Source organism: Motacilla alba, chromosome 8 (genome assembly GCF_015832195.1).
Source record: "Motacilla alba alba isolate MOTALB_02 chromosome 8, Motacilla_alba_V1.0_pri, whole genome shotgun sequence".
NCBI lineage: Eukaryota > Metazoa > Chordata > Aves > Passeriformes > Motacillidae > Motacilla > Motacilla alba.
Genome location: NC_052023.1, coordinates 10,007,391 through 10,032,655, shown reverse-complemented (window position 1 = coordinate 10,032,655; position 25,265 = coordinate 10,007,391). Strand labels below are relative to the sequence as shown.

At 43.6% G+C, this 25,265-nt stretch overlaps 1 protein-coding gene across 3 annotated transcripts in view; it reads right to left on the bottom strand.

The window, feature by feature from the left end:
* Positions 1-25,265, bottom strand: part of ERI3 (ERI1 exoribonuclease family member 3) — a 129,706-nt gene that overhangs the window by 96,967 nt on the left and 7,474 nt on the right. For all 3 annotated transcript variants that reach the window (XM_038145157.1, XM_038145158.1, XM_038145156.1), the window contains exons 2-5: positions 22,926-23,200; positions 9,146-9,262; positions 2,989-3,048; positions 692-783 (exon numbers count right to left, since the gene is read on the bottom strand). In XM_038145157.1, the coding sequence (XP_038001085.1) occupies positions 692-783; positions 2,989-3,048; positions 9,146-9,262; positions 22,926-23,177 (521 nt within the window). In that variant the 5' untranslated portion in view covers positions 23,178-23,200. The remainder of the gene's footprint in view (positions 1-691; positions 784-2,988; positions 3,049-9,145; positions 9,263-22,925; positions 23,201-25,265) is intronic.

Here is a 25,265-nt window from a genome sequence, read left to right as displayed (position 1 = left end):
AGTGAATTCAGCTGTATAGGACACTGATCTGCAAACACTTTGGAGATTGAACTAATTTAATTTTTGGACATTTAGCTCCATTCTTACAATAACAGTTTTAGGTTGTGGCCTAGCTATTTTTCTAACAAAACATGCACATACACTAACATTTGGAGATCCCAGAGTAGGCCCCCACCTGGTACTTGCCAGGTATTCACCCAGCTGATGAAGATGACCTTAACGATAAGAACATCACTGGAGCATGCTAGACCTGCCTCGTATTCTGCTTGTGTTCTGTTCCAAAGACTACTCTGTGATTCACATTGACTTACTGTGGCAAGATGACAGAAAAACCCTTAAATGCAGGAAGTCAGGTAAGGATCATCACTTGATCATCCACGTATGCACTCAGAAATATCCATCCCTTTGGAAAGTATATTGGGTAAAAGGCAAAACATCACAAAGCTCCATTTTAAACTTTTCTTGGGGTTCCGAAAGGCTTCACTCACTACAGGGCAGTGATCTTGCACCATGCCCAGCGCCCATCTGTCTTCTAAAACAACTCTCCTCTCCCAATTATGCATGGCAAACTATTTCCCTAAGAAACAATGACTAGGGACAGTTGGAGGCTTGAAAGGACAAAGACATATGCACTACAAGCAAGCATGGAGCAATAAAGCCCAGAAAAATCTCCCTCCCCTCCCATACTCACATCACTTTCAAATCCCAGTCTCCACAGGTCACAAAAATCGACTTGACGCTGGGATCTAAGAGGCCTTCCTTTGCCATCCACTCGTCAACCCTCTGAAAGGAAAGCAAGAAAAGAGGATGAGTTTTGCAGTGACAGGCCGAGCCACAAGAGTTAAACTCAGATAAGCTGCTTGCAATCAAGAGAGAAGAAAATTGTGATCTTATCCAACCTCCCCCTCTCTCTCTTCTCTCTTTGCTTGCCATCTCAACAACAGCACGTTTGGACCTTTGAAGATTTCTGATAGGAGACATCAGGCAACCAGAGGAGAGATGATCTTATCAGACACCACAGCAGCTCTGCTTGTGGAGGGATGAAAGTTGTGCAGCATTAACGGGACAATACAACTGTGCTGTTACCTGGCATTTCTCCTCTCCCTGTACCAAAGAGGCTCATAGAAACATAACTTTTGTCCCCTCCAGTGAGGAGAAAACACAGGTATATTGAGATGGCATCCATCCCCTACAGCATTTATCACATACACTAATTCACATAGCACCAGAGGGATATGGGAAGGGGAAAAAATTGGAAGGCTTGGGCACACCCAGGCACTGTGTGGCAGTAACAACCAAAGCCAGGTGGCCCCTTCCTCTCCAGGATGGATCCTTCTTTTCTTCTTACACTTCTGAAGAAGTGCTTGTTCAGGGTAGTGTAGATTTAAAGTGGATCCACTATTCTTGATCAACTTCCCACAGATGTTCTGGGTCCTGAGCCATGTTAATCTGGAGGATTCTATCCACCTCAGGGATTAAGGAACCATCCCAGACTAGAAGCCCTGCGTAGACAGAAGCCCTGCATAGACACTTAGTCCAGCTAAAACTAGCAGATGACAGGCCATCAACTTGCAGTGGCAGGCAATCAACTGTTATTATGCAACCTCACTAGCAGCATTTTCAATGCTTCAGCAACAGAAATCCCTTCTCTTTTCCCTGCTTGACACCTTTCACTCCTGAGTAAACTAGCATGCCTCAGAAGCTGCCTGACCTGAATCTCATTTTGACCTAGAAACATGCTGCTGTATGAACACCTCTTCTGTCCAAATTAAAAAAAAATTCTACATAAGTGTTTCCACACTCTAAGAAGCTTCCATAGAAACAGAATGAGTAATTTTCTGGAATACTCCAGTGGCGATCTACATTCACCCATCCAGGCAAAGAGGGCTCTCTCCCTCCTGGGGGCAACAGGCTCATGCATCCATATGTTCACAGACAAGCTAAACAGCTGTATGCTCTCTGGAGCCCTGGGTGTTTGCATGGATGCGAGACATCACCTCTGCAGAGCACCATCTTCAGTCTCATGGCACCGACACAGCCTTTCCTGCCAGGGGTCGATGCTTCTTCCTGTGACTGATTGTACAACATCCCTCTGAGTAAAACTCCCCAGAAAAGCAGCATCCAGCCTCTCAGCCACACTCCCTTTGGCTGACAGCATCTCCTAGCCAGTCTCACATGAGCCTGCCTGGAGTTGGGGACAGCAGTGGTAACCTTTCTAAACTCCCTGATGTGAGTGCCCATCAAGTGCTGTCTCCATGGAGGATTTTAACACCTTTGATTTGATTTCCTCAGATAAACAATTGTTGCAATTATTCTGATTAGGAACAATTAGGTAACACAGCAGTGGAAATCCTGACAGAGATGACGCATCAAACACCAAACTGCAGCCCAAGTAGGCTCTGCTTGAGGAGGTTTCCTCCACTGTCTGACTACCAATGAAAGCTATTGATGGAGAAATACTTCCAAGCTAATTATGCCTTAAATGCTCTAGGAATTCCACATTAAGCAGAAGGTATTATTAGGGCTGCATCTGCATTCACACATCCTTTAGATTAGATTTCAGAGGCATTTTCTTTCTATACTACATGTATTATTGAGCATTTAAATAGGTAGAAAAAATAACTTAATAAAGTGCTGAGGGAGGGGAAAAGAAATGAAAGCAGAATCTCCAGGAGCAGTGGTCTTGAGCAATGTCTTGGTGCTTTAAAACTGGCTCAAGAAAGAATCGCCTCTTCTCCTATCTACTGGCAGGAGTTTGGATATCTTGTCAGCACCCCTGACATGAACAGCTGGAGATGACAGATCAATGGTTCAATAATCTCAGCAATGTGTCACCAGTGTGACAGCAAATGTTATTCTAATGAAGCTGTAATCATAGTCAAATTACGCGGTTCGATTCTCAGCAAGGGGAGGGTGCAGGGAAAGAGATGAAGAGGGGACTGCAAGACCAGAGGTCAGAGTTTGAGAACTAAAGGTTACTCTGCTTACCTCAAGCACTTGCTGGAGGCTCGGCTGCCCATCCACCATGCCTTGAATAATCCCAGTCAGCTGAAACAGGGACAAACGGAAAGCAGTCACCAGAGCAGCACTCAAAAGATCATTAGAGAGGTCTACTCTCCTGTCCACCTTTCTGCAACCAAAACATGCTCCTGTGACCCACATGAGTGTTGATGAGGAACCAGCCACAGCAGAGTGACCCTGGTAGCTCCCCAGCCACAGGCAAGGGCACAGCTCCGTCCCAAACACAGAAATGTAGCAGGGCTCCTACTTACACTACAAAACTGCAAATTCTCAGCATGGCAGGATCCACTTGGGGAGCAGTGTCATGCACCAGCATGATGCCCTTTTTCAACATGCCCTTCAGCAGTTTTGGTGTTGCCTTGATGTACACAGGCAGTGGTAACTACCAAGGTCTCTGGACATTTCTCTGCTGTCACAGTGACACCACAATTTCAGTGTTAGATGACCCAAACAGAAAAGTATTGGCAAGTGAGACCTGGAGTGGACCCAGTCATCCTCTCCTGAGCTGGGCAGACAGCATGTGCCTGTTCCCATAGTACATCACGGCATTCCTCAGCAGTTCAAAACTGTATTCAAAATAATGGAATGAAACCTGAAGAAAAGCACTTTCTTCCAGGGCCCTGTCTAGTCTATTTTCCAGTAGTTTCCTAATAAGAGGTCCTGCCAACAGATACTTCTACTGACTGCTCCTCAACTGCTTGGCTGTTCAAAGCTAAACATGTGCATTAAAAGAGGCAGTCTCACGGGCCTCTGCCTATGTCTGCCCAGGAGAGCTTGAGGCACATGAAAAACAGATAATTTTTCTGTCTGCCTTCCAACTGACAAAACTGTCTTTTAACATATTGAATATCGGAGTTCAGTAGCTTGCCATCAATGCTCCCAAGTAATTAAAAAAATCATTATTAAAACAAGTGCACACTATGGGATTTCACTTCATATGGCACTTTCCTGAAGCTACACATCTCACACGTTTTCATAAAATAAAGGTCAAGCACAACCTAGAAGCATCCATGCCTCTGGAAGCCATAGCATCCAGCTGAGAGATACTGATGGCCACACCATCACCCAGGAGTAACTCTTCCATGCAGACTAGCTCAACCTACTTGTACAACCTAAGTCCTTTCACAAGCCAGAGGGCTCTGCTTTATTAAGTATGTGGCAACTGAAGAAGGCTAAATAGTTTCTATCTTTCAGTTTCTTTGGCTGCTTGGCTTACAGCACTGAACTTGGAGGACAGAAGAAGAAATTATATTAAACTCCAATTAGACTGTAATTACATTTAATGAATACCAAATACCTGACTCACTGAATAAACTGTAAGTGGAAAGATTATTTTCTCATAGTGACTCCCATGAAATGGCAATACATACCTTTTAGGGAAAGTATTTTAATTTTAAGAATGCAGAGTTCCTCTAGGTGTGTTTCTCAAGTTCATCAAGCCATTATGAAGTGGAATTTTAGGAACGTGGAGGGACATAGACACTCTTTTATATTTCAGAAACTGTTTTTATATTAATCCGTATTTTAATTGCATTAACAGTTGCTACCTACAGACTTCCATACTCTGAGAAGCAAATAGATTTGAGGAACTAATGCATGGCTCTTTAGAGCAGTTTTTAAAGCTAACTGGCATGGTTTTTGCTTTTCTTGCCATCTTTCTCTCCATGTATTTTCTGGCAGAGGTGGACAGTTCACCTATTGCAAAGTGCTGGTTTTGCCTTTCAGACAGCAGCTCAACCCAAATCTCTGGAAGTGACTGAAAGGTGTGTTCGAAAAGGAACACAGAATCATAGAATAGTTTGTTTTGGAAGGGACCTTTAAAGTTCATCCAGTCCAACCTCCCTCACAGTGAGCAGGGACATCTTCAACTAGATCAGGTTGCTCACAGCCTCATCCAACCTGACGTTGAATGTTACCTCTCTGGCAACCTGTGCCACTGTTTCACCACTCTCAATGAAAAATCTTCTTTTGTACATTTAGTTGACTAGTTTAAAGTCATTATTCCTTGTCCTGTCACAATGGAGCCAAGCTGAAAAGTCTATCTTATAAGCCCCTTAAGTACTAAAAGATCACAATAAGGTCTATTTGGAGTCTTCTCTTCTCCAAGCTGAACAACCCCAAAGCTCCCAGCCTTTCCTCACAGGAGAGGTGTTTAATCCCTCTGCTCATCTTCATGGCCCGCATCTAAACCTACTCAAGAGGTCCAAGTCTTTTCTGTGCTAAGGATGACAGGCAACCTTTCACTATCCCAGCCAGAACTGATGTAAATGGTTTCTACCATTCCAGGCACCCTTAGGACTGTATCTGTGGAGCACTGCACCCCTCATGCCATGGGAGGACAGGGTACAATGGCCTCATCCAGACATTTCCCACCAGGAGAAAGGAGGGATATGAAGGTGGATGCAGAGGCGCCACCAAGAGTCACCGCTTATTCTTTTGTCCTTCCCTGCCAGGCCAAGCAAAGTACCAGCCTGTCTGTACAAGGACACATTGCCAAGCATATGCACACAAGATTCACGCTGCAGAAATCACACATATGAATACAAAGGAATGTATCTGCTCCAGAGGTACATTTCAGTATGGGTCAGAGTGCTCAGTCTGGACCAGATTTCTACCCTCTCATCCTTTCTGATACTTTTTGTTATCAGTTATGTCCATCTGCAACATCCAACCTAGTGCATTGGATCTCTGCAGCATTATCTGGTCTTGCAGCTTTGAAAAAGTATAAAAACATAAAACTGCACAATTGTAAAATTTCACTGGTTATCCCAAGAAGCTTGAGGTACTTGGGAACATAAGCAAGCTGTAACACCTTTATCTTTTTGTATTTTTACTGTCTATTCCTTCAGGGAAAAAATCAATAAATATTAGTCATAAAAAGAGAGCAAAGTATCGTGAAGAGATCTGTACAAGCACCTTGCGTGTAGAGGGAACCTCTCCTTAAGCTCCTGGCAAGAACTTTCTTGGGCACCAGAAAAATCATTTGCACCTTCCAAAAAGACATGATGAGCTTTATACACCTAGTAACAGCTTTTAACAACTTCTCCACCTAAGCATTCAGCTCACCCCTCACAATAACCAAGGTTCATGACCTGCTGTTTTACAGAAGCAGGTCAGGAGAAAGGGGAGGAGGTGAGGTCTCAGAACGAGCCAGCACTGGAAGACAGCTCCTGGCCATTGATGCAGGGAGTGGGAGAAACATCCTGTAGCCAGGGGGGAACACAGACACCAAAAGGTGAGCGATGTCTCGAGGGAGGCAACAAGCTCTCCACCCTTCCAGGCACCCTTCCCATGATGTGCTGTTGTCTTCAAGAAGGAAGAGGGATGGAAGAGGTAATCCAAACCCAAGGAGTAATGTCAAGCAACCTCAGTAAGCCTTCCACAGAGAGTCTACACTAAGCAGTTCTACTGCTTAGCAAAGGCAGAGGAGAGAGGGGAAATCAGCAGCACAGCAGACAGGCTCCCATGTAATGTCAACACCAGTGCTCTTGCTAGAGAGTTTATCTGGAAAATCATCGTATTTCTACTCCAAGACAGTTTGCTGATTACCTAAGCACTTGTCTCTCGTGTACCATCTGATAATCAGGCCTGGTCTTTCTTTGTAGACAAAGAGGCCAATAAATCTCAACCTTTGTAAGTAGAGGTGCCTAGACAAAGCCCTTTACTGGCATTTAGCAAAATTAGTATTTTTCACAAAACATAAACCAGCAGAAAGTCGATAACAAGTGCTGGAGCAGTTCAGGCAGCAGCTCTGCAAGAGCACATCCTGGCTGTGTCCCTGGGGTCTCAAGCAAACCTACACCAGTGGCACAGGGATGATCTCTGCACCTACCCAGCAGCACCCCACTATTTAGTAAGGTTCACCAGTGGTTCTCAGGGTAGGGTTTCAAACTCAGCCCCACACATGGGCCCCAGGGACAAGCACACCTCCAGCCACAATCCCACTCTTGTACCTCTTGGCAGCCCCCTGCAACAGGTCACGGGACTGCCAAGCCAGGAAGGACAGGGGCCATGCTGGGCACTAAGTAGCAAGGGGTACAATATGGGGGTGACCAGGAGCCAGTGATGTCAAGACTAGGACTAAAACCAGCTTCCTAATCCATGCTGTTAATAACAGAGGACTGGCCAAACCTGGCAGTACAGCCTTTTTGTACCATTGATACACACAGGTGGGGGTTCTGCAATCATTTTGCCTGCTGGCCTCAGTACTGCCTATTTTCACCCAACTCTGGACATGATGCCAGGCTGAGGTTCACGGCAGAGTCTGCAGCAGAATGCTGACCTGGGACACCTGTGCCCATGTGCAAAAGCACAGCCATCACAGACACACTTAGCTTCATTTGCTTCAAGGCTTCACACAGGAGACACAAGCACCTGGTCCAGACCCCCAAGAGGAAGAGAAAACCAAGAAACTATCACTGCAGCACAGGAGCATTAGATGGGCTGACTGTTGGTCACGAGGTCATCATCTAGAGAACCTCTGAATGTCCCTAGATTGCAGCAGGCTGGAGGCTCTGTTCAGCTCACGAAGCTGAACCACAAGCACGCACCAAGCAAGTCATGCAGACTCTTGTGCAAGAACAGAGCTGCAGTCTTTAGAAACAGGGGAAAGAATGCAATAGAAAGATTTCCAGAAAAAGGAGTTTTGGTGGGAGTTAATGAGACAACTTCTCTCCAGAATTCAGGTGACTTGCAAGGCCGACATTTTGGTGTCAGCTCTAGAAGATGACGTTGTCTTTAGCAAAGATCAGGTGCAAGCTGTGAGATTTATCACATTTGCACAAGCATATGTCTAGCAAGTCTCATGGGGATAAGGACAGCCAAAGTAGTTGCCCAGCCTTCTAGCATTAAGGTTGCAAAACCATTTCCATTATAACCCTCTGTTCTCACACATTTATGGGTTTCTGAAAGCTCTTCTCTGGGGAATAATGTTTTCTGTGCTTAGTCTTTTTTTTTAAAGTTTAAATAAAATACCTTCAGACAGTTTTGAGTTACAGCAGAATAAAAATAAGTATTTGTTTTTACAATGTGAAAATATGGAAGGGGTTGGTTGGTTCTGGAGGGGACTCCACCTAACACAGAGGAGTCATTTTTCATCAGGCTAGTACAGGTGGGACAAGCCCTCCATGGGCTTAAGCCTGTAGCCACAGAGGTAGGGGAAAACACACCATGGTGTTGATGATCCTAGACAAAGAGAGACAGAATGAAGAACTTGAATACACTGATTCTCCCAGTCAGTATTTTAGTGATTGAGCTGGCCAAAATTGAACCAATGGACTGACAGGAAAAAAAGCTCAAACCAAAACGAACTTAAAGTTTCTTTTGGTGATTATGGCAAAGAGGGAAAACACACTTGTAAAAACTGTTAACTTTTTAGGTTGAATTAAAAAAAAAAAAACAAACAAAAGAACCACCCCAAATCAACAACAAAACCAAACCCCTGCTCCTCAACTCCTCTGTACCCTCAGGGATCGCATTTACCATCTTCATTCCATATCTGGGGAAAGGTGGCCACAGCTCAAGAGCAGCTGTCCTGGGCAATGAGAGTAAGCAAGTAAAGAGCAATCATTTCTTCTCTAGCAATCATTTCAACGGGCCCACAATTACAACACCAAAAAGAAAGCCTTAAAAATGCAAACATGAATTATCCTACCACTCTGAAGGACTCCCCAGATCATAACATGCAGGCCCTCAGGAGAGTCATTTAGTGCCTCTGAACCACACATCTGCACAGCACTGTCTTTCCTCAGTCCATGTTCTCTTCGACCTTCCCCACCACAGAGGAGAACAGCAAAATTGCAAGAGCTCATAAAGAGGTTACAGGATTTTGAACATCGGCTAACACGAGTGTGTTTATTTGGTGGTCACCCAATTGAGACTTTTTTTAGCTGTAAATACAATTATCTTAGTCAGCAGATCACAGCTAGAGTTATTTATGAATCCAAACTGAGGTCTTTACACATTACTGCGATAACAAAAAATTATTCTCTTTGTCATTAACTCAAGGCTGGCATGACACAGTGCCTTGCAGCTGCACCGTGAAGAGGCGATCTGAGTCCCTGGTGCAATGGAAACCTGCTTCCCAGAGAGACTCTTGGAGCACCAGGGAACCTTTGCACTTTACCTCTGTACAGAAGGGCGTAAGCTGGGGATGCACCACAGGCTGAACATACATGTGAAAGGTGGATTCGATCTCCATCGTCCTGCCATTCAGCTTCAGGATAGGGAATTCGATGATTTCCTGAATAGGGCAAAAAGAAAAGCAGCTGTTCATTTAAAACAAACAAGAAATGAAGCTGGAAATTATCCCATCTGGCAAGGTGGCCTGATAGTCCCAAACAAAATTAAACTCAACACAAAGCTCTGCAGAAGTGGGAAGGTGGTGCCACAGCACAGAGCACATACAACACCACCAGAACAGATGAGGATGGTGCTGATGCTCAACGCAGCCAGGACAGACTGCAAGGAGGTCTCTGTGCTGAGCTGCAGCTGCACACATCACTGCCTAAGCTGAACCTAAGGAAGGTGGTCTCACACCAGTCCCAGTGCTACCCAGGGAATATGAAGCGCTACTCGCAATGGGCTCACAGCTGTTTAGCAAGGACATCGCAGGGGCTGTGCCCTCCCCAAGACCAGTCTCAACCTTTCCAGCCCACCATCCTTTCAGAGGATACCATCAGACAGACAACAAGGACTACTGCACGAAGCACCTCCTTCTCTCGAGAGACTGAGGAAGACTGCCCTCCTACAACAGACTGGGAAGAGGAGCTGAAAGCTCTCCCCAAATCCATCCCCATGGGATACAGCACAGCAGCAAGCCCTGCTTCATTTTCCTCTTTGTAGCCAATTTATGCTGATAGGGAAATAAAAACGTTCCTTCATCAGAAGAATGTTCAATTATTTGAATAATCAGCAATCAAAAATTTACATGAACCTGTTAATAAAAAGTTTAAACAAATCCAGTTGCGATGGATTTCTCAATTATTAAAAAATATACATGAAATTAAAAAAGCCGCCTACTGAATAAAAGCGATAAAATCCTTTGTGTTCACCCCCCTCCTTCTCCACTCCCTTTCTTCCTTCTAGTTTAATGTAAGAGGAGAAGTGACAATTTGTTTGGTGTCTTTAAAGAATAATTTGTCTATGTTATTTAATAGAGATCCATGGCACCAAGGTTCTGGAGTGCAAATGAGCCTGCTGAGTGATATCCATGCAACAAGCCTCTGAAATCACTTCTGGAGAAAAACAGAGAGAGGGAGAGAGAATAAAAAAAATATTGCTTTTTAATATTCAAAAACAGTTTGCAAAATTTAATCAAAGCAGAGCAAAAGCTAACATTTTTACCACTTTGACATTTTTATTAGTGCTTTCATAAATTTTTAAAACATGAATGGAATTAGTTTAACAACAAAAAAAAAAGTGCCTGAAAACATCTGGAAGAGACAAATAAGAAATAATAAAAAATGAAAAAAAAATCCAACTCCTGTGAGTAAAATTAGCATGTGAAAAATGCAGCCGCTGCAGAGGAACTAACACACTTTTTTGGACCGTGGTTGCAACCCTCATGACCTGCAGGCGGAAATTATCGTGAGGTTACACATATGAGCTGATGACATCACCACCCCACCAGACAGCAGGAGGGCAAGAAGCTGGGTGGGTAAATGGAAACAACAGATAATTTAAATAGCCAGAAGAAACACCCAATTTCTATGGTGGGCAGAGACCAGAGACAGAGCAGAGCAGCTCCACAGTGCAGCAGGGGCACAGCCCAGACCAGGGCACATGGAGAGCACGTGCTGCTGAGATGGAAAGTTAGAAAAAAATGTAAAAATCAAATAAAATGTTAACAGTGGGGAAATGCCCAGGTGTAGACATTGAGCAGTGAAGCTGCACAGGACACATGGCTTAAGCATTTCCTCACGGTCCGCTGTGCCACTCCCTGTGTATGCTGTGCTGGATGAGGCAGAGCAGACAGCTGGGCACATCTTTCCCTCCTGCCATACCACCCTACTGGGAGACATCAAGTTTTCCCAGGAAAGAGAGCAAACTTGACCCAGGGGCTCCAAGGGAAGAAGACACATGCCAAACACTTGAGTTTTAGCCAGATTGCCTATTGTGGTGCAGCCAAACTTACCAGCTTCAGCCATCCAAGAGGACCCATGGAAACCCAAAAGAGTAAGAAATGCTGGATACAGCTGATCCTCCCCTCAAAAGGGTCACCACAGACAGGCTATGAAAGCAGCAAACTTATGGGTCTGGGGCATCTCACTGCCCCTTAGGCCTGCATCCCACCCAGAGGGTGATCATGGAAGCAGGCAAGCTCATGGCAAGGCAAGGCAAGGCAAACATTTCCCTTTCCAGAGAGGGACACACACCGACTGGATTTCATAGCAGGGCTGTGTTGCAATGCCGGGATGTGCCCTAAGGGACCACAAACATCCTCAGGGGCCATCAACTGGCTGGATGCAAAACGAGACTGAAGGACAGCCTGCTGCTGATCTGATACACAAAGGCGTCGCTCGCCTTCCAAAACCAAAGGCAAAAACCACTTCCAGGAGGGTCGGATTAAGACAGACGGAGGAAATAAAAAGCCATACTTTAAAAATGTGGAAAATTTAACAATATCCAGAATTACTGTAGGTCTGTGGGAAGTGCATGGCCAGAAGCAGGGGTGGAACCCCAGAGGCAGCTAGAGCGTCTTAGGAGAAAGTGCAGCCACTCTCTTGGGCTTGTTGGGTCAGTTTTTGAAACAAGTGCTAAAGAACCTTTCCCAAAAGGCTGTTTATCTGCACGCTTCCTATAGCGGAGATTTTTCCAGTCTCTGGCAGTGTTTGCTCCACTGGTATCTAAGGCAACAGATACCAGCCCCATGAAATCAGCCCCACTCCTCACTAACGACGTTAGCCAGTCCTGCAATGAAATTTAACCTGTGACACTGCTGTACTTTTCATTTAAACTTTCATTTGGAGAGAAGCAGTGTTTGGAGACCCTGCAGTTTGTCCTGCTAATAAAGACAAGTGTTGGGACCTTTAAAGGTGCCATTCATCTTTTGCCTTTATTAAATTCAATTTTCTTAAGCCCATGATACATCATGAAATTAAGAGTTGACATTCCTGCAGAAACAAAAATATCTATCAAACATAAACAGAAAGGGGGGAGAAAAGAGGCCTCTATTACCAAGAATTTATGGCTTAAAGTAGATCTGTTTCCACTTTTTTTCTCTCTCTCTCTTTTTTTTTTTTAACAAGCATATGGTTTGTTTTAGATATCTGAAATGTTATTACAGATCTAGAATTTCATTAGTAATTATTATGAACGGTGAGCACTTAGACACTCATGCACACAAACCCCAAGAGACTGTGATGCAGGAAGGCAGCCGGGTGCTCGCTCATGTTTCACAGCAGCCCAGTGAGCTCAACATGCTCAGCTCCATCTCCACCACTCAAAGACCCTCACTGCTTCTTCCCAGGCAGGAAAGGTGGAGGAAAGCAGCATGAGGGAGTTAAGGGCAGAGATTCCCTGACACTTCCTTTCTTCTATCAGAGCCTGATCATCCGTAAGTGTTACCTTGAGATTCTCACATATATCCACTCCAACACTGAGTAAATGTTCCAACTTCGGCAGTGATTTGTGCCAGCAGCATTTGGGGCTTCTAAGCCTTCCCTCTGCCCCCACCGCCAGCTTTTCCTTATAGCACAACCAGGAGTTATGGATGTGCTAAAATAATGCTGAGGGTGTCCAGAGGCTGCAAATAGCCGCGAGCTACCAGAAGAACAAATGTACTCATTTGAATTTTGCGAGCACTGCAATTAGGTATTTTATTTAGCACTGCAAAGTAACTTGAAAGGAAATCCAGGATTCAAACCGCCACCAATAAATAAGCGGCTTTTTATTTTCCTTTCATTGTCAGAGAAGTTGAACATGTTTTCTGTTGAGAAATTCTGCACAAGGCTCCCAATTACAGGCATTTGCATTTATATTGTTGGAACACAGAGCTTCTAAAATCAATATTAACACGCTTAAAGAAAAAAACATTGGCACCCTGTCCCTCCCCTCAGCTGTGCCCCCAAACACAGTAACAATAGGAACCTACAGAGCCAGAGGCTTATACAGATCCATTACCAGGTCCACTCTCTTTATAACACTCCTACATTTACTATTTCAAGGTACTCCAAGCAAATCTATGTGACAGCTTCCTCAGAACTTTTGTCCTTCTGAAAAACCAAGTGTTTAAAAAAAAGTTCCAGGTAGAAGTCTCCTGTGCAACCTGGCTGTCCCTAGCCAGTGGGTTGAACAGCAGCAGGGTAACTGTGGAATGGCTAGGGACTTTCTTCTAAGAGGGATTTGAAAAATTCTTAATGGCATGTGAAAGCACTGCTATAAACCCAGCCTTTCCTTACCCAGTTGTCCTGCATGAAACTCCCCTTTAACACCAGAGCAGGGATGCACCAATTCAGCTGTCTTGATCTTCTTGCTAATAAAAGAAACGAACAAGCACAAGACTATACTTGCTAAACAATTTCCAGTCAGAGAAGAAAGCACCTGAAATTACCCTAATTCCCATTGAGGAATCTTATTGCTTATCATTATAGAGAAAGAACAAAGTGCCCAGCAAGAGCTTCCCAGCTCTCAAAACCTTTTAATCCAGATGCCTATGAACAAAGTGGACAGGGCACGCTTCAGGACACAGAGTTATATATTTGAGGAAGACCGTATGGCCCACTCAGTTCAAAAACTACCAGAGAATAATTTATCGCTCACTCTAACCCCCATGTGAAGAAGTTTAATAAACACAAGAATAAAAGATGCCCATAAAAATCAGAGCTGACTGTTCAAAATGCAATAAAAACAAGCAGAGGCTGTTGAAAGAAACGGATTTTGTCTGATAAGGAAAAGCATAAAACTTCTTACCAAAAGAACCGTTTACACCTTCAAAAAAAGTAAGGGCAGAAGAGGCAAGGGAGTGTCTGTGGAGGGACAGAGCTTCAGCACCAGCTCGTTTTGTTCAGGGATGGTTTCCCCCCCTTCTCTTTAAAGAAAAAAAAAGTCATTTTATGCACAAGGAGCTTATTTCTTAAACAAACACTCGTGTTTTTGATTTACACCACGGGCTGCTCCTAAATAATTTATGGCGGGTTAAATTTATTGCACAGCCCTGGCCGGCTGCAAATTCGAATTGCCAAATAATTAGATTTTAGGGCAATGCTTATAAATTATCCGCCGATTTGTCCGGACTTGTTTGTCAGTTGCTTTGTGCTTCGGGTCATCTTTGGCATTTCGCTGTTTGTGTTTTAATTGCTGATTTACACTTTGACAGATGAGAGTTGATGCCTCCAAGATCGGGGAGAGGGTGTGGGGGCGTTGAAGAGCAGAGAGAATCAGAGCTTTTAAAGCCTTGTGATTTTCTTTTTTTTTCCAAGGCAATTAAAATCGAAAAGGGACATAGTAAGGACAGCACTAGCCTAACAGATCTGCCTCCCCAGTTTCCATCCTCTGCCTTAATTATTATTTTAACTAAAGCCATTTCCAAGTGAGCAGCCTTGCACTGGCCCTCAGGGGCAGTAACCAAGATGACCTCATAGGTCTTTTCCCCACTTCTAAATTTTTATTAAACTAACCAAAACAAGTACCATAAAGGCAACACCTCTCCAGTGCAGAACAGCAGGACTTCTGCTGAATCAGGGCTATGCTGGCTTTCCAAAGGATGTCTGCCTGCACACACACTGCGGAGCCTCTCAGCACCTCAGTTCTGGCTACGGTATTCTGTGTACTGATTAAACCTCTCAAAAGGCCTTTGGGGAAGCAGCTGACCTCCAAATTTATTTTTTCCATCACTACACCTAGCTTAAAATACACATAAGCACACACATAACAATTTGATACATTTAAAAGTACTACTATATCCTAGAAAAGCATGAATGGAAATACACATCAAAAACAAAAGTCAAGAGAACTGGAAGGAATATGGGACAATCATGAAACACTGGGATAAAATGACGTGAAGAAAAATTCTGCTGCCTGACCATTGATTATCCAATGTTTCTTCTTCCCCCTGCTCTCAGGTGAAACCCTGCCTACCCCCAACATTCAGGCACTGAAGTCCAATGTCAAAGGCTGGATTTCCTCAAAGATAAATTTTGAGTTGTATTTTGGGTTCTGCACTGACATCAAATGTGGCTCTTGTTTCCCAGTGCTGCCTTACAACTCTGAGGGTGAGGGACCATTTCTCTTTCTTTAATAGAAGCTGAAATCCCCATCTAATCACATGCCTCCAGGAGCTTCAGCTTTAAAAGAGACATCTAGTCCATGCACCTGCCTGAGGGCAGCATCATCACCCCCTAAATAATTTCTGACTTTGTCTAGGCTGTTTTTACCGACTCCAATAAGAGAGACTCACATACTCCCCAGGCACTCACTCTATCCTCCTGTTTCATTAGTCTTATCATTGGAAAGTTTTTCCTAATGTCTAATCTGAATTTCCCTTGCTGTTGTTCAAATTCCCAACTGCTCTTCCTACCCACAGCAGACACAGACTAGAACATTGCCTTTCTCATTTTTGCAACAAAGACCTCATCTTATATCCACCTCTCATCACCACATTTAACACAACCCCAATGCCATCCAGCCTGCACTCACAGCTGTATTCTGCAGGCCCCTGGTCACACTCTTATTCTCTTATTCACTCTCTAGAAATAGTAATTTTTTTTTTCTTCTAAAAAATACGGAATACAAAGTGAAGTACTTCATCAGCTCAAGTCCCTTCTTAGAGGGCCAACAAAAGAAGGGATCCACCTCTTGCAAACGACACTTTTCTAAACTTACCACTGTGGTCCTTGGGAGTTTTTCATGCCTGCCATTGCACCTGAAATCTTGACAGCAGGCTCACAACCCTTGTCCTGCCATCCTTAACAAAACTTTCAGTAATCATTTTCTCCCAGGCTGGTTCCTACCCCTCACCACCAGCATCATCTCTCCCTGCCAAAATCCACTAAGCTATTTTGATCTTTCCAGCAGGACCCAGATATCAAGAATAAGGCAGAATCTCCCTCTTTTCACACATGGGATGAGAAATATAGACCATCAGACACCAACACTTCAATGTGTTTCCTCAAGCACTATTGACATATATTTAACCACCCAGAACATCTCTACTGACACAGCCAACAACAATTTAAGCTTGACAGTTTGGGGGAAGTTTAGCACTCAGACCAAGTTAAAAACAGCACGCACACACATTTCCAAGTATCACCCTTCCACTGCAAGACGGCAACTACACTCTATCCTTTTTTACATCCACTCCTCTCTATGGCAGACAAACAGCCTGTGCAGTCCCTGTTGCAGAATTATCAGATCATTCCAAGTCCCAACCTCTTCACCTGATATTGAGCAGGATAAATGATCAATGTTCCCAACGACACTAAAACATCTGGGATGGGTAGAAAGGGCACATTAGTGCATGTAAATGAATACCCAGGGTTTTACAGACATCACAACTAGCTGCTGATGACAGCACATTTCTGCCTGACAGAAAGGAACTAAATAATGTTATGAAGAGTTATTTTGCCAGCTAACAAGTGCACAGACAAACAAAGACAACAACACAGGGGTGGTTGCACAGCAAGCTTGGCATAAAGGGGAAAAAGCCCACAAGATTTAAGCATGTCCTTCTCACTAAAAGAGCTGAGTTGCATTGCTTCTTTATCAGGAAGGTTTTGTTCAAAGCTAAGACAAGACCACTTTAAGACAGCAAAGACAATTTCCCAGGAACGACAGCAGCCTGAAAAGCACCATCCCCAAGTAGCACTAGCTGGGCACCATGCCATGAAAGAATACTGCCTAGTTTTAAAACATTATGCTGGGAGTGATGCAAAATACGTCCTGTGCCTCAGAGGCTGTGAAAGAGCAGCAGGCACACACTGACCATCAACAACCATACCAGGCCACGCACATGGCAGGACAAGCACAGCAAATATACAAACCTGGGACACCCATCCCCTTCACTTCAGAAATGCACATGATGGGAGTATTTCAAGAAGCACACGTAGCCCTCATCAGTGACTTTATGGAGAGGCAAACAATCCAGCAAGACTTGCACATTCCTGAGCTAGCTTGGATCTTTTCCTTTCAGGGTGACTGCCACTCAACTACTTTCTGCTGTAACAACAAGTCTACTTAACTTTGCAACTTGTCACCTAAACGATGTGTAATGTTTGCACAGCTAAGGATACAGTGTTCAAACAGCACAGGTGGGAAATTGCAGGCCGGGATGCATAACTGATGTGGGGTCTCCGCACACTGTGAGGGAAAGGGCAACATGACTGATTGCTTTAAAGTAGTCATCTCATCAGCCTGTCAATAACCAGCCAAAAGCCGAGCAGGTTAGGTCAGGTTAGGACTGCAGCCATTGGCCACCCGAGTGCCTTGGTATTTTAGACTTGTTGCTATAATAATGCTGGGTTTATATCTTTAAATAAAAAATTGCTTTGATTTTTTTTCGTACATCACTTGTCTTGCCTGGTGGTCTCACAGTTATGCTCTCCAGGAGACTTGGGTTCAATAACTGTTCATGTTCTCTAGCTCATCAGGTTTAAAATAAATACAGCTAATTCTGTTGCCTGAAGTCATAACCCACCCTGTCAGATTGATATGGGTCACAGCAAGGTTGTCCCCCCTTACTGGGAGAATGAGGGAGGTCTCCAAGTGCAGGAATGAGACACCAGGCGCAGTGCAACCCTCTAAAGCTACAAGGCCTAAAGAAGTTTGTTCAAAAAACTCAATGCAATCAGGAAAATTCATTTGAAAGGGCTCTTACATGAACTGTTTCCTGCCACTCTAGGAATTTAAAGCATTCTGATGTAAGAACAATAGCATAATAACAGCCATAACTGGCAAAGAGGTGATAAATATATATATATATATTTACTTACCTGTAGTAAAAAGAAAAAAATACTTTTAAGTCACTATGTTACATGCATTTTTAACTGCATTGTAAGAAGCTGAATGGAGAAGTAGGTAATTAAAACTATGCCCAAGCCTAAGATGCATGAACATAGGTAATTACAGATTAATATTCCACTGTAATACTTATGCTGAGTTAAAGTTGCCATGGGAAACAAGTCTGAATTTCTTTATTTTTCAGCAACCCATGATCATCCTCAATACAGGTTTTGGCAGGTGATTTCTAGTGCATTGAGCTTAACAGCCACACAGAAACAGTGCAAGAAGAAAGCTGCTACGTGGGGATGTCTAGATAGAAAGGCAGGCACAGGCACACACAGGTCCTTTATCTGCCTCTGGGTAGGACTGGGACAATGTCTGTTACTGTGTGAGACACCTGCATTCCCATCCTGGCCTTCAGCTGGGATTGCCTTGATGCAGTCTCCACAGAAAACAACGTGGAAAGCACACAGAAGGTACCTTGCAGCCTGCTCCCCAGCAGATGAGCGATCCCTCCATCGCCTCCTCCTGCAGCAAGGTTGTGATTTCAAGGACATATTCCTCCTACAAAGTACCTTCAGCTATGGCTCCCAAGGCAGCTTCCCTATCCTCTCTCTAGTCACCCTACACAGAGAGCTTGGCAGGGACCGCACATCTGTTGATATGGCCTAAATTTGGTGGAAATCAGCATCCATCCCCATTACAAGGTCACTCTATCAATCACAGCAGCTCAGCAGCAGAGACACACGACTCAGTTGTCTCTGCTGCGGTAACAAGATCGCAGATAGAGCAGGACAGGCAGCTGTACAGATCATCACAGCCACTCCAGCTGTACCTGCCCGTGACTGTGAGCTGGACGTGAGACTGATGTTCAAGGGAAAACACATGTAATGCTCTTCCACAGCAGCACTCAAGGAAATACACACTGAATCTTATATAACCTTCTCCTGCATTTGTACTAAATATTATCTTACAGAAAGACTGGCTCCTATTTGTTAATACACTTTTGGCAATCACAATATGTACTATGATCATCCAGATTTGTTTGAACACCTAAAATAAATTAGTAACTGAACATCTGCTTAGTCTGTGTCAGTGTTTATGGTTTTATGTTGAAAGGGTGAGTGGTTTTACATTTATTAGTATATCCAGTTTCATTTGACAGCAATTATACTAAAAATTCTCCCAAAATAACAATCTAAATGCATGCTAAACAGAGTTGAAGTATCTAGGATACACTAACAAAAACTATCAAGATACTTTTGCATTTAAAAAGTACTGTTTAGGAGGACACAGAAAACCATGTCTGTAAACAATTTATTCTTCTGCTTCTGGTCCTTCTTCAGCAATGAGAAGATCTGAACATTTCGTATTTTCCCTTTACAGAGAGTTTGAAAGAGGCCAATAATTACTTCCCAAATGATTGCCAATTTGAGTGAATCTGAGACAATGAATACCTGGAAAAACTGACATGAAAAAATGCAACTTTATCATTACCAAAAGCTCATTTAGCAGCTCAGCTACTCCTAGATCCAGCTCCCTCTACCAGGTCAGAGATCTGATACTCATTTCTATGCTTCCAGGCAGCAGACATACAAAGCTTGAATTTTATTTGATTTTCATTTAAGTGGCTTTAATAAATGAGAGTAGAGATTAACATCATACATAGAAGGCTAATGTCAAATTCAGCTTTGAACAGATCTGATTTCTATCTTCAGATGTTTTATATTTAAAACAAATCATTTATCTTCATCCAATGAAGTTGAAGGCAAGATACTTGGCTTGCTGACTGAAAGAGGCACACCTTCTTACTGCATTAATAAAGGCAGCGACACATCTGAGTCTGTGGAGCTGCTTAACACAGTCATTGAAAGCACTGACCATCATAAACATGATGTCTACAAGGACAAGAAGGGACAAAAGAGCAAGACTCCCACTCATTAATGCATCTTCTCATGAAGCTAAAGCTCCATATGTACCCAGCTCTATAGGCTGACAGTGTATAAAAGCAGGTACTTATAAACTCTTACCAGACAGTAAAAGAAAAAACTCAGAGCTGAAAAATGAAATACACCATCACTGTTCAGGGTCCATCGACCTCCGCAGAATGACAGCTCCCAACTGACCCCACTGGGCTTCGGATCACATTCCAAAGGCACAAGGTAAGCTTTAAAGAGATGTGAGAGGCCAGCCATAAACATCTCTTACTGCCAACCCCTAATGACCTTTAGCTGGCTAAAACACTACATGACACGGACTGTGCAGTTAAAACCCCCCACACCTTCTTTTCTCTCTGGGATGGTCCCATTATTCATGCATACATCCAGAAAACCAATAAAGCTGAGCTGCTTCAATGTGTATATAAACAAGCACTTTGATGGAGGGGCATATCTTCTGAAAGCAGTCAGAAGTCAGGGCTGCAAGGATGCTCCTGTTCCTTTGTGGGTGTAGGGCAGGGAACATGAAGGACCCTAGATGCCTGACACAGGAGCAAGTGGTAAAGCACAGGGCAGCGGCCACAAGGCACTCAGCCAGCAGTCTCAGCCACCAGAGCCACAACGCAGATGGCTTCCCAGGGGAGTACCATTGTCCTTGACCCTCCTTGATCCCCATTACAGAGGCCATAACACGAGACCTCAGAGAGAGATCGGGCAATGTGAAAAGGAATGGAAATGAAGGGGTCTTCAGGGCTCACGAATGTGCATGAAGGACTTCCCCAGGGATAAAGCCAGCAAGGCTGCCAGTTACAGAGGAGCACGAGTAAATACAACAGGATGGGGGAGCAGATGTGGCAGTCACACATCTTAGTGTACATAAAAAGATAGCTCTTTCAGTAGTTTCTTGTAAGAAGCCAGAATATTTTGAAGAACAGTGGGTGAGAAATGTGAAATGTGCTGTATGGTGGCAAGTGAACTCTTGCAAGATTTTTAGGCTGAACTGGCTAAACTTACAGCTATGCCTATCCACCTAAAGTAACGTAGATCACAGCTTGGCTTAGCTCTGTATACACAGCCTTCTCATCAAATCCACTGCATTTGAATTTCTTTGTATCTAGGCTTCTATTTTGCAGGTATTAAAAGCAAAAAAATTATCAGTATCACAGTGAAGATCAGCACATGACAATTTCTAGCTCCTCAGACCAAACCTCCAAAACCTGTCTATCAATCCAGCACTGAAAAGAGCCTGTCACTAAAACATTGCAGAAAACATCACTGAAATGCAAGGCACAGTTTGCTCACCATGACATACAGCCTAGCAGTGAAGAGGACAAAAGCCATGCTGGTCAGCAACGACATAAGAGGTATGTAAGGGCATCAACTGAAGTCTCATTTTATAATGTTTCCAGATTTTGGCAGGCACCTTCAGCCTTTCTAGCTACATCGAGACCCATGTAGCAAAAGTAATTTCTTTATTTGTCAAACTAATTTGCTGGTGAGGATGTGAGGGACTGACAGCCCTTTCAACACATTATATGATGCAGACAGGCACTGAACACAGCAGACTGGAAAAACAACACTGAAGAACATCTCCACCTTAAAGGTGCTATCTCACCAACAAAATATATAGCAGATCTGCATTGGCCCAGACCATTACTTTCCCTGGCAAGGACTTGGGGACAAAGCTCCTTAAAACAGTAGTAATCATATTCCACTCATGCTCCTTTTTACTGCCAGTTGTAAACTAGCTCCACATGCATCATGGTTTTGCATCAAAATGTGCACAGACCAAGCCCATATCCAAAGGGACAAGGTAGATCCAATTTACAGCTTTGACAGGTCTGTGCACCCGAGGCGGAGCATGCAGGAAATAGCCTGATATCTCACTTGGGGAGCGCTTAAGAGCCTGCTAGTAGAACTGGATGCAGAGCCTCCCACAAAGAGCCAGAAAAAGAGCAGGGAATTTGCTATCCATTTTTCAAGAAACATGAAGAACAGGCAGCAGCCACCAAAGCACTACTGGGGAAGGCAGGAGTCAAATTTGATCCCAGTTTGCAGCAACCCTTTGTTGGGACAAGCTGAAGGGAAACCACAGCAGCACTGGGAAATGCACATGCTGCATTGAGTCACCTCAGTAAGGGGACACCACACTGAAAACTGCTTAAGCCTTTCATAGAGTTGAAACAAAGCAAAAGGAAGTTGTCGTGACCCAATGCAGGTATTACCAACACATGCAGACCAATTACTTGGCAGAGGAGGTAGAGTCCACTTTAGATCCAGAAATTCTGTTTGTTTGCTACCAACCTAATATCAGGGTTTTTTTTCTTTTTAGTACAGTTTTCCAGTTAAAAACCTAGGCCTATCCTGATGACAGCTGAGAATTTTTTTACTAATCTGCTCTACAGTACTGTGGATGAACTGTTTGCAGGTAAGTTCTGTACTTCATCTGGATATCTGTACGTCTCAAGTGGCAGAGCACTGGAAGATCTCTCTGAAGCTGAACTCTTACTGTCTCATTACACTCCAGAGTTAAAACCCAGGCAAGATATCTGAACTTGCTGAAATTATCTAAAAACTGTTTTTCTTCTCTATTAGAAATACCATTATGTTGCACATACTCCCATCATTCAAAATATTCTTTTCCTAAAGCTGTTTGCTACCAACAGTAGAATTTTTCCTTGCAGAATCAAACACGGCTGCCATCTATTAACACAAGTTTCCAGCGAAAAACTTTTAGACCCTTCCCAGTTCAGACAAATGACAAGTATACATGACTTAAAGTTGTTTTCAATAACACATGAAGTGTCACTTCCTGATGGAAATCAGACTCCTTTATTCATTCCCACCAAATAGTCCTGGCATTGCTCCTGAGACAGCAGGTGACTGGCAAGTGCCCTGGGAACCAGCAACAGAAAGGAGGTGGGACAAATCAGAAAAAATTAGCGAGCCAGCACTGTGTTTTTTCCCTTTTACCTCTCAGAAGAGCAGCAGCAACTTGCAAGGCAATAATTAACATGATTAACTATTTACCTGAGGATGAATCTGCGGTTTATCACATGTAGCCTCAAAATCCAGCACTAAGAAGTAGTGATATCTCTGTGGAGGGAAGGATGACATTGCTGCCATGGAAGCTCCAAAGCCGTGGGACGCCAGTTTCCTGCTTACGATGGAGCAGAACCCTTCGAGAACACCAGCTGGGAAGAGGGGGGACACAGCTTGTCTTGACCTTGAAAGTAAGTTTGGGGGAAACTTTGCTGCTCCAGTATGGAGAAGTGCTATCATTGAACATCCAGAGGCATCTGAAACTGAAGAGAGACTCATGTTACTCATGCACACCTACATCTCATCTCTACTGGTATCTGTTCACTGTCTTCCTCTGACAGGGATTCCCTTTGTGCTTCCCAGTGGAGGTTCCAGCATCACAAACCTGAAATAACACAGTAACCTGCTCTAAGCACAACAGATGACATTTGGATTGAGCTTAAGGTGTCCAGAATCACAGGCAACTGAAAATTAATCTCTGCAAACGACTCTAAATTAAGAACTATGAGATACACAACAGTCATGGCTCCAGGCACCAGATCACCCCACTGCTGAACTTCATTATAGCAGAACATAACACAAATCAACTAAAACACAGAATATCCAATCTAAGCCCTGTTTAAATTTCTTAGGCCTTTTATCTTTTCATGTACAATGCAGTTTCTGATACATGGTAAAAATTAAACATAGCAATACACATACCAACACTACAACTTATCCAAACAGCTTGAACCTGAAACACCTGCCAGTTGCACCAAAACATGGCATTTCCATTACAAATCCATGTGGCTGGTGGCTGGAAGGCTCCTCCCCAGGAAAGTTTTCATTTGCTCTGTATACAAGGTTTCTCAGAGATGTGATTTTAGGGCTACACTCCATTTCTAATTTCAGGTATTTCTCTCAGAGGAGGCTATCAGTTCAACTGATCACATGCAGGCACTGCAATAAGTGTAAAATGCAAGCAGGACTCTATAGGCTACAGTCTTACTCCCAAAGAAATACCTCACTCAGCCATCACCTTCTGATACTTTCATCTAACAAACACTATTAAATAAATTGCATTATCCAAGTTGAGACTACCTGGATTTCCCCTCCTGCTACTTTTCTTCTAAAACTTTGCAGGAAAAAGTTGCCAGGATTGTCACTATCCAAGACGGGTCAGCCTCAGGGCTGTTAAGAGATCTACAGGAGGGAGAATTCAAGACTAGTTCTTGGTGTTAGATGGGTGGGTACAGGGACTGATAGCTAAACAAGCAAATTGCACCAACTCAGTCCTCTTGAACAAGGATAGGGGTACCCCCTCTAATTGTGTATGCATATATATATACACACACATCATGCTACATAAGATATTTAAATCTATCCCCACAGCTGGTCCCACTGCTCGTGGAAGAACTCCATCACTTGACATCCACCTGCCCTTTTATGAGCATGGCCCCCCACACCTGTGCTGGCTTTTTGCTCTACCATCAAGGGATAGAAGCACCCACCATGAGACATGGAGACAAAGTGGCCATGGCAGAACAGGAACTTGCTGCTCATTAACAAAGTCACTGTTTGCACAAAAGACAGCATTTGCACTCTCCCATCCGTTAGTCTGTCAGGTAAATAATGCACGTGCCAAAACACACACTTAATGAGGTAAATAATATGCCTTGAATAACAGCTAAATCTGTATTTACCTGCGAGACCAGAGAAACTCGGAAGGACCAGATTAGGAGATAATTGCAGCTAAGCAGGTTGTGTGCTTCGAGTAAACACACATTTGGTAACCTTCTCTTTCCAAGCTTTTGAGTGAAAGGCAAAATCAACGAAGTTGAAATGTTTAAGACCAAGCCAGTGCCCACACTGCCAACTCCACGGCATATATGCATTGCCCCTGCCTCAAGGCTTTCATGTTTTGAAGCTGTTTGCTTTATTAAAGCAGTGTTCCAGACAGCAGGTTCCTTGAAAACTGAAAACTCCAGTTGCAGAACCAAAAATGAAGAGCCCAACATGGCATTTATCTTAAAGGGGCTCAGTTCTACCAATTGCCTTTTCATCTACAGCTTTGGTTGTCATTCATAAACACATTACAGCCAAATAGAAGTTATATTTTCTTCTAACATGTGCCAGATAAAAGATATTTAAGGTATACATGCTTTAAATCTTCTAACTATAATGAGTCTAAAGGCCCATAACAACAAATATAATCTCTCAGAATAAAGCAGCTTGTAAGTTAGTTGCAGGAAAACCTGGTCTTTAGCCTACTCCATCAAATAAAACACACAGCTGGAGTGGGGGAGGCAGACAGGCTTCAACCCCTATATCAGACACAGGCAATAAAAC